This window comes from Emys orbicularis, chromosome 1 (genome assembly GCF_028017835.1).
Source record: "Emys orbicularis isolate rEmyOrb1 chromosome 1, rEmyOrb1.hap1, whole genome shotgun sequence".
NCBI lineage: Eukaryota > Metazoa > Chordata > Testudines > Emydidae > Emys > Emys orbicularis.
The window spans coordinates 155,356,316-155,372,176 of record NC_088683.1 but is presented as its reverse complement, the minus strand read 5'-3'; the positions used below and the strand labels follow the sequence as shown (position 1 = coordinate 155,372,176).

Below are 15,861 nucleotides of genomic sequence, written 5' to 3'. Positions count from 1 at the left end.
GGCCTCCAAAACCCAAACTTTATTGGCAAGGAACAAGTCCACATGTCTGGAACCCATGGCATGCAGCAGAACTGCTCAATTGAGTATGCTTTGATCCAGGACATTGATTATAGGTAGGACCTCTCTTTTAAAGAAGTGAATAATAAGCAGTATGCTTCTGGTCCATATCCAAATCACTTAAACACTTTAATGTTGATGGGATGGGAGTATATGTTGCTATTAAATACTAGTTGCTAGTTAGCAGCATTTCTATTAAGCAGAATCTTAATGTGTCACCTTAGTATTGTTCATATTGCACAAACTCACTTATGAACTTTGATGCCAAAATTCCTGTCAAAATTCTCAACACCAGATGGAGCTCTTGACTCCCCTCCCTTCCAAACTCATCTCCCCAGACCAGTGTGAGTTGATCAAGCCAAGTGGCAAAGGAGATAGGGTAAAGTGCTTTTGCTAATGGTACCCAGCTATGAATGCTGGTAGGCTAGGAAGAGAGACTATTTTGTGGAATTTGTTTCTCCTTTGGTCAGCCAGAGCATGTGTGTACAGTGAAGTACTTGTACAGTGAAGGGTTTTTCTCTTCTTTCAATGCTTTTGCATGAGTGGACATCATTTTGGGACAGGAAGAAGTCTATGGTTTTGCTCAATAAGTTGTGTGGGGGATAATATATTTTGTATCATGCCCAGAGATTTTACACATTTGTTAGTGGAAAAATAAATGAAATAATCAAGGATGGGATTTTCAAAGGCACCTAAAGGAGCTATCATTGGGATTGATCAATGGGCTCATGGTACAAAACAGAGAAAGGAGTGTCCCCTTCCCTACTAGACCTTTAAAGATTTAATATTTCCCCAATTTTGTTCCATATTAAAAATGACTTAAATGAGTGCTGTATCAGCCTATTTACAATGAAGACAGTTTTAAGGCTCTTAACTATTTTAACATTTGCTGTTAAATATCTCAGACAAGGTGTTCCAGTTCTAGAGATTGTTGAAAAATTTGGGATCGGGGGAGGAGGATCCATGGAAAATACTGACAAAAACAAAGATTTTCCACCGAACATTGACTTTTAAAGGAAAACCTGAAAACTGAAGACTTTCCGTCAAAAACTGAAAGCTCCCTTTGAGAAAATTGAAAAGAAGATATTTCATTTTGGATCATGTTGACCAAATCAAAAAAATTCAGGCTGGGGAAATGTCTTATTTCAGGACAGTTCAAAGTTAAAATTGGTCTACCTTTGCTGCTATGGCACTTCATGTTCAGGTGCCTCATGCCCCTATTCTCCCCTAGGGGCCAGATTCCTTGGCTGGACTACTCTCCCATGATAAACCACAGCCTCCTCTCTTGCTGACCCATCACAGTGCATCAAGGGAATCACATGACTGTGGTGCATCATGGGAGATGTAGTCCATCTGGGGAGCCCAGCCCACAGAGCAGAAGGGATGTATGAAACAACTGAACTACAACTTCCATGAGATCTGTGGAAGCTCCCAAGGATGTGGTTTAATGTCAAACCAAGTTGAAATGAAATGTTTCAATCCAGAAATGTTGAAATGTTTTGTTTCAATCAAAAATCTCAAAACAAAATGTTTTGACAATTCCAAATTGTAAGAGTCTGTTTTCAGCCAAAAGCTTTGGCTGAAAATTTTCATCAAAAATATCTTTCAATAGAAAATGCAGTTTCTGCATAAATGAAATTTTCCAAAATTTTTGGAGGAATGCTAAAAAGGACATATTTTGTTTTAGATGAGTTTGACCCAAATCTAAATATTTCAGTTTGTTGAGCTGACCCAAAATATTTTGTTTTATTAAACTGTATCTTTCTATGCTGTCACATTGTCTTCTGGGAGTTTTAGTTCAGGTGTCTCATGCCCCCAGAGTCTCCTGTGGGCCGGGATCCCTGGCTGGACTACATCTCCCATGGTGCAATGCAGTATCCTCTGACTGACCCACTTGGTGCCTCATGGAAAGCACATGACTGCAGGCACATCATGGGAAGTGTAGTCCAGCCAGGCAGCTTCTTGCCCATAGAAAAGAAGGGGGGCGTGAGGCAGTTCAACAGACAGAAATGAAACATTTCAGTTGGGGGAATATCTACATGTTTTGTTTCGCTCAAAAATGCCACACAACGTTCTGCCATCAAAATGTGGTGGAACTTTTCAGTACATGTAAAATTTCAGTATTTCAACTTTTCATCCACATTTGGGATGAAAATAAATATTGAAATATCAGAAATTTCCATGGGACACTCCTGACAATGGCAGTGGAGAGGCATGGAGCTGACATCTCCTCATATAAATCACTCATTCCAAGTATGGATCCCAGTATGCACAAACCCAAGGAATAAAACAGGATGTTAGCCCCTTGATCCCAAAGCCATTACCCCTTCTTGTTTCTCATGTTCAGTGGGAATGGGTCTTAATTTAAGCTGTAGGAGATGAAGGAACTGTAATTCATCTTCCAAATTTTCTCAAGCTGGGCACATCAGGACATTTGATGAATCCCAAAAGAGATTTCAGCTCACAAATACCTTTCTCTTGTGCATGCTAGTTAGGTGACTCCTGCAAACAACTGCAGAAGGAAATTGTGCCATAATCCCACCCACTGCCAGGTTTGAGATCTATAGATGGAAAATATTATATAAGATCAAGTATTATTATTAAGTTATTCCTGTTACCCCTCCTCTTCTATTTCTGATGGGAGGACATGTACTGCAGTCTGAAAGAATGACAACACAAAGAGTATTGGTGATCCTCTAATGATATGGGAACCTCAATTTAGTGATGAGAGAACCTCAAAAGGTCCCAAAAGTCAGTTTGGTTCTGATAAGCTTTCAAAGGATGGATATTTCCAAACTTTTCCCGAGCTATCTGATCCTCCTGGAGCCACAAAACAATGGTGAATATCCCACAAGAATAGTCTAAAAGGACCAGACTGAGAAATATTTTAATCGTTTTCCTCAAACCTTCAGAAAGGTTCCATATATGCATTTTTGGAAAAGGGGCAGAGCAGTTCATATTTTAGCCAAACTGGCTCACTCATCTTTTATCATTTCTCTGTCCGTGGTGCTGATTTGTTTTTAACAAACTTAATTGGAATTAAAACGCCAATAGTTTGAAACATACGGCATAAAATTAATGCCCATAGAGCTGGAATTCTCCCTGCCCCCTTCAAATCTGAGAACTCTAGAAATGTTAAGGCTAACCTCAGCTTTCATTTTTGGCTAATATAAAAATTTAACTATTTCCAGGAGTGAAAATGTCTTCAGTTATGGCTGATGGTGTGACAGGATGAACTGCCTTTTTTAAAAAAAAATCCCAAATTACTCCTGGTTCCTCCACACTCCCAACTGAAATGCAGCTACTTCTGGGGTGGAGGATAACAGCTGTGAGAAATCCTATGTATTTACCTGTTAGTACAGGAAGTCAAGAATGTACCCACCTGGAGCTGGAGGAACATGTTAGATTGGCACAAACCTGAGTTAATTCCACTAGAACTGGGATTAACAGAGATAGCCTCATGGGGTGTTATGGGATCTTTAAAGAACATGAATGGCCCAGGTTTCAATTGTATATCTCATCTGAAAGACAGCACTATGGCCATTGTCTCGGTATTCCCTCCGAGAGAAGGCCAGCATCAACCATATCTTGATCCTGCAGTGCATGAATTTACTTTGGAGGTCTCCTCTCTCAACAGTAATCTGGCTCAGCCCTGTTTAATTTATGAGATCTGGCAAGATCACAGCACAAGGAGGTACAGCTACATAACTTTGACAACTGTTTGCTTCTTCTAATTCATTCATGTATTCATTCTTCTTTAAAGAAAGAAAACAAGTTTAAAACCCAGCCGTAACCATACTAAAAAGTGTGTCCTCTTTCTGTTTGTTTTTATTGGGCAAGAAGCCATGAGTATCTTACCTGCCTGCTTTAGTGATGATCATCTCTGTCCCAATGTCATGGAATCTTTTCCAGAGGTCAGCACACTGCAGCTCTACCTGGATCTCCTCCATGGATGATGGAGGAGGAGGCTGGGGACCTGAGCCACCAGATGTGAGGTCAGAGTGGGAGCCAAATGAGCAGGATGTTCTCTCAGTCAACACCTCTGTGTCTGACCCAGTACTCGGCTCTGAATCTGAAAGATAAATACACCACATAAGACATTTCAGTTCTGCTGCACCAGTGGGGGAAGGAAGGAAAAGAACCAACAGTGAGAACCTCTGGAGAGTGGCGCAATGGGCTTTTATTATATGTTATTATAGTTTGTTCTGATTTATTAACTGATTTCTGGATCTGTGTTTCCAACATGACATCTAGCATTTTAGTAAAGTTTTAGAAACAGCTGAATAAAATTGCCCACAACATAAAATATAAAACATCATCCTGATGCTGAGAATGAAGCACAATGTATAGATTAAAAATAGAAAGGAAAAAAATAATTCAACCCACAGTTAGATGGGCTCACTGGAAAACTACGTTCCATTTAATTGCACATCATCCCACACTACTATTGCAGAGTTAGCTATTTTTAAACAAAGTACTTTTTTCCTTTTAATACCCTTGTCATCAAAAATAATGAAGGGTTTTTTGTTTTTGTTTTTTGGCAGCACCACTTTGGAAATGTATTTTATTTGTTCCTATACATAGACGGCGAGTTATATGGGCCCGTAGTGCCCATGCTCCACCAATATTCAGGAACGTGGGCCCGGCTCCACCAGTGTTGGGGCTTATATTTTCAGAGCCATCCCATCCATAGGACGAACCGGGGCAACCATCCCCAGCTCTGCGCTTCAGGGGGACACAGGGTCCAGAGCAGTCTGGAGGTTAGCGGAGGGCCTGGTGCCAGCAGCAGCTCTGTTCCACCTCTTCCCGCCCCTGCTCCGCCCCTGCCCCGTCCCCACTCCACTCCTTCCCCCAATCCCCCGCCCTGCCTTTTTCTGCCCCTGCTCCTCTCCCACCTCTACCCCATTCGACCCCTTCCTTCAAGGCCCCGCCCTGCCTCTTTCCGGTTTCCACATCCTCCCCTGACCAACGCCGGGAGCCGGCAGGGCGGAGCGGAACAGAGCGGGCTGGGGCTGGGTCACTCACTGCTGCCAGCGCCAGGCCTCTTGCTAAATCCCCAGGCTGCCCTGGGCTCCGCATCCCCCAGAAGTGCAGGGCCCCGCAAAGCACAGGGCTTGGGAGGGTTGCCCCAGTCCGTTCTATGGATAGGACGGCTCTGCTTGGACCTATTCTGGGCACCACCAAAAATTATACAAACCTGGCATCCATGCTCCTATAATATAATTTTTGGAAAAATGACATTTCCTGGGAAAACAACCATGCAGCTTTTGGTGAGGAAAATGCTATAGGCTTCTGAAGGACAAGGAGGAAGGATGGTAAACATATGGAATCAGTTACTGGGGAAAGCAATTGAAGCAAATGGCATAAAGGATTTCAAGAGACCCCTAGATTTCTTTGTGGAGAAGGAAGGGAGTAAAGGGGGTTAGATAGAAAGGAAGAGAGCTGGGACTGAGATCAACCAAAAGAAAAGCTGGCATGTTGAGCCAGATGTCTATACTGAAAATATCTTTTGTACTAACGAGCAAAAGCACAATAATCAGTATAGTACTAGACTACTGGGGTAAATTAAAGTTATCTTTAACAGTGGTGATTCCTTGCGCCAGTATTCACACCATCTTTACATCAAAAGAAATCCATAACATTTTAAAATTAGAGATTGCCTTACAAGTTGGTTTTATGGGAAATTACTTACTAATATTAATATTAAATAATCAAATGCAATTGATAAATAACATAAACGTACACAGAGACTTTCAGAACAAAGGATTCTAAGGAGCTTTGCAAATTTAAAAAAATTGATATACAAACTATATCCAAGGATGACCTCACCAACCACTCAAATGAAGCCATGTCCATGGGAGAATAAGACAACTGTTTAACGGTGTACAGGAATATTACATACTGTTTAAGACAGGAAATACTGCCCTTCGGGGACATATAGGGAGGGCTAGCACCAGGGCTAGCATCTCTTCCATTGCAAAAAGTGTGATGTAAACTTTAATCATCACAAATGGTCAGAGTCTCAGATTTACAGTTTATCTGAAAGAGTTTATCAGCAGCAGAGTACATCTGAAGGCAAAAAGCACTGGTTCAGTAAAGACTCAGAGAGAAAAGTGCCACCTACTGAACCACCAACACCACTTCCTGAAGCAAATAAGGGTTCTTGGAAACCTCCTAACTGTAATGACATGGGCACAAACTGCTTAGCTCGTATCATCTGATGAATTTACAGAACAAGGTGTCATTCACAAACCTTTTGCTTCTGTAACAATCCTGAGTGAACCTGGCACTGAACCTCACTCTGAACAATTTTCAGTATAAGTCATCCCTGTGATTTCTCATTGGACAATCTCTGGCTTTAAGCAGATGCCTAGAGTCAACAGCATTTCAGTGAATTGACTGGAACTGTGTGCTACCAAGATCTACAGATCTTGGGCCTGATCCTCCTCTCTCCCATTTTACACTGATGTAACTCCAGTAACTCCAGTAGAATTACTCCTGTTTGACAATGATGTAAGTGAAAAAAGAATCAGATCCTTTTATTATAATTCACTGTCCAGATGCAAACTGTTAGTCCATTAGGCCTCCAGCAGTGGCCAATATCTTATGTGTCAATATCTGACCAACTGTGCAATGTGACACATGGGAAAATCAAATCTTTCCTTACCCCTATGACTATCACATTTTTGTGCCCTGAAGCATGATCTGTGATTACCCCTAGATTAGACTTCAGAACAGCAAATGCTATTGTTCAGAAAATTACCCTTTTGTTTTGTTTTGTTTTGTTTTTTGATTTGGGAGATGGGTGAGGAGGTCTCACTGGCATTGCCAGTTCTTTGTTCTGTAATCATTGGGACTTACTTAGCATTTTCCTTCATTTTTGATGAGCCAAGTCCTCCAATCTGGAGTCAACCTTAAAAAAAGATTGATCCTGTGAAGTGCTGAGCACCTCCTTTGAGATCCAAAGTTCATTCCACTCCTAATGAATTCAAAATGAGTTGCGGCATCCAGCACCTCAGAGTCAGCTCCATTGATTGATTTCCTACTCTGCATCCTGCAGTACTCCAAAACCATAGCATTCTATCTTTGATATGCATGGATACATAAAGGGGAATGGCCAACTTGCCCTGCTCTTTTTAGTTTTAGGTCCTAACAGAAAGAACCTGCTGCCTCCAGTCCCTAGGGTTATTCATTGCAGAGACCAGTGGCTGGCAGTAGCATAGATCATTTTGGCCCATCTACTTGTTTGTAATGGAATATAGCAGCAACACAGCCTGAGTCACTTCTGACACTTTGATCTTCTGGGCTTGGTTCTCTTCTCTTTGAATTCAACAGATTTACTTCTGGTTTACACTGGTGTAACTATAGGGAAAATGAAGCCCTGTGATTCTGGCTATGGAGGGAGTGGTTCCTGACACAGAGAAGTGTGTGGACATGCTCAATGGTGAACAATGGCAGGCACCAGTTACTGCTGCTGACTGAGATATTAACAAACAGGCTTCCAGGTGAGAGAAGCTTCATATGGCTTCTTCTGTCTCCCCCAGAGAAAGACCCCGTCAGAATCCCCTGGAAGAACTGCTTCAGACAAAACTCCAAGTGCCTAATCTGAGATCCAGGGGAGGTGCAGGACACACAGGCAAGTGACTCCATGTGAAAGATGGAACACTATAGTGACTGGTACCATATGAAGGCTGGCTACCTGCTGCTATACACAGCATTGATGGGCTGGGGGTTGGGAATTCATACTATTTGCTAAGTACATTTGGTTCTTAGTGGTTACAGACCTATTAGGTGGAGTCTCTCCTCCTTCCAGGGCAGGATATAGTCCCTCAGTAAGGACACATCAAAACTGAGCTCTTCCATTACTGACATTAGTAAGGGTGGGGATGGAGACAATCGAGGATTCTAATCCTTTCATACTGTATCCTTACCCCTTTCACTTAGGGTGAGCTCAGTTCAGATCTGCCCTCCTTGTTTCTAACAGCCACCATGGACTTGCACCAGCTGACTTTATGGACTTTTCTCTATGAACTCCCTCCAGTCAAAAATCTACCTCCAGTATGTCCCTTCCCCAAATCCCATAGATTCTCTATAGCTCCTGTTGACTGGAACAACTTCCTGGACCCCTGTGTTGTTGACTCTCCCCGCCTTCTCCAATCTCTTCTAAAAACAACCCTTTTCTCTCTTGCCTGTACCTCATATATTCTCTTTCCCTCTGCTGTTCTCTGTTGTTTAACTCAGCCGTGATATATGTAGTGACGTAACTGGAAGGAAATGTTGACGTTCTGTTTTCTGTGCAGAGAAGTCCCTGCCTACCACAAGAACATGCTGTCCCTTCAGCCAGCCCAGGCAATCTTCTCTCCCCAGAGAGGTTAGAGAAGGAAAAGAGAATAAAGAGTCCAAAACCTGCTACTCCTCATCACAAAGAGCCTGTAGAACCAGTGAGCTGATCCCATTTCAGATGATGGAGACTGTGTCTGACCTGCATAAGAAGAGCTGGTGCTGTTTGTGAGGAACTTCTTGCAACAATATTGACAGTTAGGTTCAGAAGGTGCCCTGGGCTTTTTTTATATGCATAATAAACATCCCTAGACTTCTGTCTATTGGACTTGGTGTTTATAACAAGTTCTCCTCTTTCTGTTACCCTATTGTATGGATTTTTACTATCATGAAAGGCCCTGACCATCACATTGACCACATATCCAGCAGTCTGCTAGCATTAGCCCAGAAGAAAATGGGAACTCCTGGAATGGTTAACAGTGCCTGTGCCTATCAGCAACACCATGAGGTCACTTTGTGAGCCCTCAGGGATGTTGGTGCTTGGGAAGGCTGGCTGGGACTGGGGGACAAGAGGAAACTATTGTGGTTTGTTTGATGTTAGGATTGATATTTTGTTAACTTTACCAATAATCCCCTTTTAGATCTCCTTTTCCTCTTCCCGCCAAATAAATTGAACCTCCTTGTGGCTTTCACCATATATGCTATTTTTTGTCTACGGGCTCCACAGAGCTTTGTGTGCACTACTGTGAACTGAAACTGTTCTCAGAGGCCGTGTGACACCCAATGTGCACAGTTCCCAAAAATGCTACTGAGAGCCACCATAACCTGTTGCCAATGAACTGACTATACAACGAAAAAAGGTTACTACCATCCCAACCACAGATCTCATCTCATTTCAAAGGCAAGCATCTCCTAATGGACCAACAGTGTTACATTGACACGAAATGGAGGTTTAGGGGTATGCCTACTGTAACAAACCATTTTTAAAGGGGTATTAAATCTGACATTGTCCCTACTGTTCAGTTAAAAAAATTAAAGTCTACCTATCTGCCTTCTGAAACAACAACCCAGTATCTCCTATCCATTTTCCACTATACACAAGCCCAATATCTTCCCCACCCAGGGCTAAATTCTGCCCCAGTTTCACTGTGCAACTCTATTGATATCCCCTCTCTCCACAGCCCAACAGCACAATGCCACCATCTGCATTATGTGGTGCACAACAGGGCAGCATCCCCGACCTGCTTTCTGCAGCATAGCCGCATATCCCCACTTGCCCTGGAGTCCCACTTTATACAACACAACAGTCTACTATCTTCAAGTGCTTTCTATAATCCAGTTGCCCAATGTCCACCACACAGACAACCTACTTTTTCATAACAGCCCACTTGTGACCACACAGCAACCCAGTGCTGAAGCTCTAGCCATATCAGAGCTATGAAAGGTGTTGACTTTTTTCACTAATTCTACACATTGTTTTTCAGCAGGGCTTTATTTGTACTTGGAATACAATGGAAATATTAGCAAAGAGTCCTGTGGCACCTTATAGACTAACAGATGTATAGGAGCATGAGCTTTCATGGATGAATACCCATGGAAATATTGTGCCTTATATTCAAGCATTAAGAAAAAGGACCCGTGGTCATATAAGGTAAATCTTGTATTCAAGTAGTGCAACTTGTGCACTGAAAAAATGCATTACTCGGAAGTACCCAAGCATAAACAAAGGAGTAGCATGTAGGAGTGGGGAGGTGATTTTACCTCGGTACATGGCATTGGTGAGACCAGTTCTGGAATACTGCGTCCAGTACTAATGTCCATGTTTTTAAAAGAATGTTGGAAAAAATTGGAGAGAGTGTAGAAAGAGTCACAAAAATGGTTCATGGGCTGGAGAAAATGTCTTATAGTGAGAGACTTACAGAGCTCAGTCTGGCTTATCAAAAAGAAGATTGAGAGGTGACTTGATTACAGAGTGTAAGTACCTTCAGGGGCAGAAAATGCAGTGAACTAAAGGGATCTTTCATCTAGCGGAAAAAAAGGCATACAAGACCCAAGGGCTGGCAGCTGAAACCAGATAAATATAAATAAGAAATTAGGCATACATTTTAACAGTGAGAGCGATTAACCATTGGAACAAACTCCAAATGGAAGTGGTGGATTTTCCATCTCTTGATGTCTTCAGATTAAGACTGGATGCCTTTCTGGAAGATATGCTTTAGCCACAACACAAGTTACTTGGCTCAATATAGGGGTAAGTGGGTGACGTGTAATGGATTATGATATACAGGAGGTCAGACTGGATGATCTAATGGTCCCTGCTGGACTTTAAACTATGAATCTATAAATCTTTGTTTTGGGAGCTGCACTTCTGTAACTGAGGGCAGAACTGGTCCACAATGACTGTCCTCAGATCTCCTAATGGGTCCTCCTATTGGTCACTTATTTTTTGGGCATTACTCATTATATTAGGCTTCCAAAATGCCTTACTGTAAAGTACCCAAGATACTAAACTACACAATATTAAAAATAAAGAGAAAAATCTTACATGTGTATAATGCCACTTGTCCAGGAACACTTTACAACCCCACTCTCTCTCTCTGTCTCTCTCTCTGTTTGTGTATATATACATACATAGTGTGGATCCCTTCCCACTCCACTGCAATGAAGGTTTCTCTGGGCCAGAATGTGGCAGCTGTTAGGTTTTATTTATTTATTTGCACAGCTTATTTCTGTTTGCAAGCTTTGTGAACATTTTGTGCAACAGGTGGCCATTACTCTCCTTAAAGTACATTTGCTAACAATGGGAATCTATGCCCTAAATAGATCACGCAAAACCCTGCACACACGTAGACATGGCAAACTTGGGCAAGGTCACATATAGTCATACAGTGTCCCTTGTGGTAGAGACAGAACACAGCTGAAATGAATATAAAGGGAATTCCTTATTCAGGCTGCTGAACACAGACAGACCCTATGGTTCTCTCTAGATCTCTCACTTTCATATTGGCTAATGTCAGCACAGGGGGCCTTCACAAAGTCACTCACATGTAACAGACATGCATAAAAGGTACCATGTTATTGGGGCCATAAGTACAAAAGGTCACACACCTAGGAAGGCTAAGTACCTGGAGGATATAGCAAACATATAGTGGTAGCTCAACCACATAGACCTCTCCCTAAGTATCCTTCATAGTAGCCAAATGCCACGTGCTAAACATAAAATACAACTGGAAGATAATTCTACAGCAGTCTGTCATGGTGTACCAGAGTGTCTTACCAAAAAATATTTCTCATTCATTCATTCTAATGTATTAACTGTGCTTTCTCAAACTTGAGGTACATTATAAAAAGTGTGCAGTCCCAATTATAATACATTCATTATTATCAATATGCATTATATGTATTACACTAGCACCTACAGGCCCCAGACAATATTGGGCCTATTGTGCTAGCCACCGAAAAGACACACAGGATCTGGTTTTCATTTACTAATGCCCCTTTACACACTCTGGCAGCAGAAAGGGGCCTCAAAATAATTTCCTTCCACTTGAAGACCTTTTACACAGCCAGAGCAGAGTAAAGGAGCTTCAACATAAATGAGAATTAGGTCCATAGTGACAGACTTTACAAGCTAAATAGAGCAGGCAGACAAAAAGTGGGAGAAAGGTAAGTATTATTATCATCCCATTTTACAGATGGGGACTGAGGCACAGGCAGATTAAATGGCTTGCCCAAAGTCACCCATGAAATTTATGACAGAGTCAGGATTTCAATCCAGAGCTCATGAGCCTTGGTCCAGTGCCTTAACCACAAGGATATCCTTTTTCTCCTTCAGTAAGTTTTAGAAGTGTGCTTAATGAGGGTTATACCCATCAGTAAGGATACTGAAATGCTCTAAAACTCATCACTCTGTTAATCAATAATAGAAAAAGAAGACCGAAAATATGCCCTCGAATGTTTGACAAATGGAGTGTTACATAGAGCCATATCAGAAATATTAATAAGAGAATCTAAAAGTGAAAACGCAAAAAGTAAACAACAGTCACTCTAGTTCAAAATGTGGGTCTCACATCCACTGGACTGCATATTGCCAGGCTCCATTACTTCCTCCTTGGTTTATTCCACACAAGACTCAATAAAGGAACATGGGTGCCAGAGAGGTAAAAAATGTGTGCCTGACTCACTGGTATGCTTCATCTGCTTGGCACTGCTCCAGAAATGCAAAGTTGTTGTACACCTATCTTAATCCACCAGTTGAATTGGATTTACTGCTCCTCTGAATTGGTAGAGCAGTGCCAAGCAGATGGAGTTTACCGGTGTATTTGGCCCTATATGTTTGTCTCAAAAAGCTAACTCTTGCTTCATCCAGGAATACGAGTATATATTCACAGCCTAAAACTTCAAAGTGGCTCTTTATCTCCCAATCAGTCCTTTTTTTCAATAGTGTTGAGGTCCCACCTAGCAGTGTGGAGGTAAAGGAAGCGTTTACATTTTGAAGATTACAGTTTGGGGCCAGATTTTTGAGAGAGCTCAGCTCCCATTTAGAGCTGCTCCAGTTGAGAATGGGAACTGCTGAATGCTGAGCTCTTCTGAAAACCTAGCCATTGGAATCTTCCTTGCAAAGCACATTACACATGTGTGAGGCAGGGGACCAGGACTGTTGTATGTGATGTTTCAGAACAGGATTTATTAGTCCCACAAACCAGTCAATCTAGACCTTATCCAAGATTATCTGTCACAGTCAAGAAATTCAGCCATTCCATCAATCTGATATTAAACAAGAGCCTATTATATCAACACTATTATCTCTGGATTTATGTAACTTGCTCTTTTTTATAGTCTCCTTTATCTGCATATCCTGGTACTCCACAACTGCCCCCAGTATTAGGTTGGAGGGCAACTAATCCTGGGGAATTAAAAAATTTCAATCCTTCCAGCTGCTGAGCACCCTCAACTTCCACTGAAGAAAATGGGGCTGAGGATATTCAGTATCTCAATGGACTGGACCACTAGTGTGCAAAGTGCAACTAAACTTTCAGAATGGAAGAAATCAGGAGAATCTTAAAAGTCACTGAGACATATTCTCAGCTAGAGTAAATTGACACTGCTCCACTGACTCTTAAGGACAAGAAAGGACCAAATTGGCTTTTAAAGAGACTGTTCAAATATCTGAGGTTAAAAAGGCCTGTACCTGAAATGGAAAAGGAGGTGGGAACCAGACAAGAATATAACAAATCAGTTAACGCTGCACAAAAAAAAGAAAAGAACAACATCCACCACCAAATGCAGAACAAAAGAGAGGCTAAGGGTTTTAACAAATATAAAAAGTTCTAGGGAGAAAGTGGCCCATAAAAAAAAGAGGAGGAGAGTATGAAACTAGTGACCTCTTTAACCTGACCGAGATACTCAGTTGTACAGACTACAAAGAATTTGTTCTACCAACATCCAAGAGTCTATGTAAAATTAAAGAGTGGAAACACACTTGAAAGGTAAGGAAAACTAAAAAGAAGACCAGGCAGTGGATACATCATATGGTGTAGTTCATATATAGAATGATTATACTTATAGATAAAATCATACAATAAATATTTAGAGATTGATCTGAACCAAAATTTTGGATCTCAATAACTGCAAAGTGAGCAGTTTTAAAGCAGATCCAAGCTTTATGGCTGACCCTTCCTAATCACAGCCTCTGTGGCAGTTTGTTTCTGGATTCTTCAGCTTGCACTTATCTCTATCAGCAAAAACAAAAATTGGTGAAGAAAGGAAAAAACAACAATCTCACTGCCACAAACTGCCCATAGGAATAATGCTAGAAATGTGTGATGCTCGCCCTGAGATTAAAATTTTTGAGATTAGCCAGAGCCAAACTGAACCTACTGTCCATCAAACAAATTATTTCAACTCAAACAAATCAAAGATTGTCATTTTAAATGTTTATGAATCCCAATTCACAGAAATGTGGTGGTTTATAAACTCCAAACAAGGGGCATTACATATGTCTCCCTATACCATCACTTTTTGCTGTGGCTATGACCCAGAAGTATTAGGGAGCCAGTCACTATAATGAAGAATGTCTAATCCTTTCTTGGGTCCTGCTAAGCTCTTGGCCTCAAAGACCAGTGAGTTCCACAATGTAATTACACAATGGGGGGGGGGAGGAGAAAGTATTATTTTTTCCACTTTTACATGTGTTTAAATGTTCCTTTTAGTTTAATTGAATGTCCTCTTGTTCTTGTATTATGAGAATACATTAATATAAGCATCTGTTCCCTTCTCAGTATTCTTCATTATTTTAGATACCTCTACCATATCCCTTTTATATGGGATAAACTCACTAATCCCAATAAGACTTGGCTTGAAATTTTCCATTTTAATTATTTTCTGGGAGAAAAATAAAGTTTCCACAAAAATCAAAAGTTTGGGTGAGAAATTTCCCTCCCAACATTCATTTTTTTGTCAGGAAAGCTGAAATGAAATATTTTGTTTTGGGTTGATTCGACCTGAATTGGAATATTTTGTTTTGATGAATTGACCCAAAACTTTTAGTTTCAAATAAGTTCAGCAAAATATTAAACTGCATTTCCCTATCAGCACACTGCCTTATGGGAATTCTAGTTTGGACTCCCATTTGTCCCTATGCACTTGGATCCCATAATGCAGTGCTACCTTCTGGCTAAGCTGCATGGTACAACATGGGAGATATAGTCTGGCCAGGGAGCCTGGCCCAGGCTCCTGAACTACAACTCCTATGAGGCAATGTGCCACAATAGGAAAATGCAGTTTAACAACTGGAAACAAACAATTCAGGTCAGTTCAACAAACCAAAACAACAAGCAACAGAGGGTCCTGTGGCACCTTTAAGACTAACAGAAGTATTGGGAGCATAAGCTTTCGTGGGTAAGAACCTCACTTCTTCAGATGCAAGTATTACAGATTCAGACTAACACGGCTACCCCTCTGATACAAAACAACAAGTTTCAATTTCAGAATGTCAAAATATTTAATTTCTCTCAAAATTGCAATGTTTATTTTGGCATTTCTGAACTGATTTTTTTTAATTTCCATTCTGTGAAAATTTTCAAAATTTCAACTTTTCATCCTGATTTGGGATGCAAACATGTTGAAATGTCAGAATTTCCAATGGGATGGAAATTCTGAATTTCTCTCACCTCTAGTTCCAGTCCTTTTAGTCTTTCTTCAGATGGAAGCTATCCATTCCTCTAATCATTTTTATCATCTGTCTCTGAACCCCTTTCATTTTTTAAAAAAATTGGGTTCCTGGAGCTGTACTCAACATTCAAGATGAGTGTGTACCATTGATATATATAATGGAATTATATTTTCATTAGCATTTTCTATTCCATTTCCTTATACAATTTAACTTTTTGTTTGTTTTTTTAAACCTCTTTTTTGCATACTAAGCAGATATTTTTATTGAACTGTCATAACCATCCTCAGGTATTTTTTCCTGAGTGGCAAATTTATTGCTTTCTTCAGTCACTTGTATAGATTAATGCCTTG

The 15,861-nt window shown here is 40.9% G+C and overlaps 1 protein-coding gene across 1 annotated transcript in view; it reads right to left on the bottom strand.

Moving 5' to 3' along the window:
* Positions 1–15,861, bottom strand: part of TBX15 (T-box transcription factor 15) — a 139,855-nt gene that overhangs the window by 49,122 nt on the left and 74,872 nt on the right. Inside the window, exon 2 of the mRNA XM_065417459.1 lies at positions 3,916–4,129. Within this exon, the coding sequence (XP_065273531.1) occupies positions 3,916–4,129 (214 nt within the window). The remainder of the gene's footprint in view (positions 1–3,915; positions 4,130–15,861) is intronic.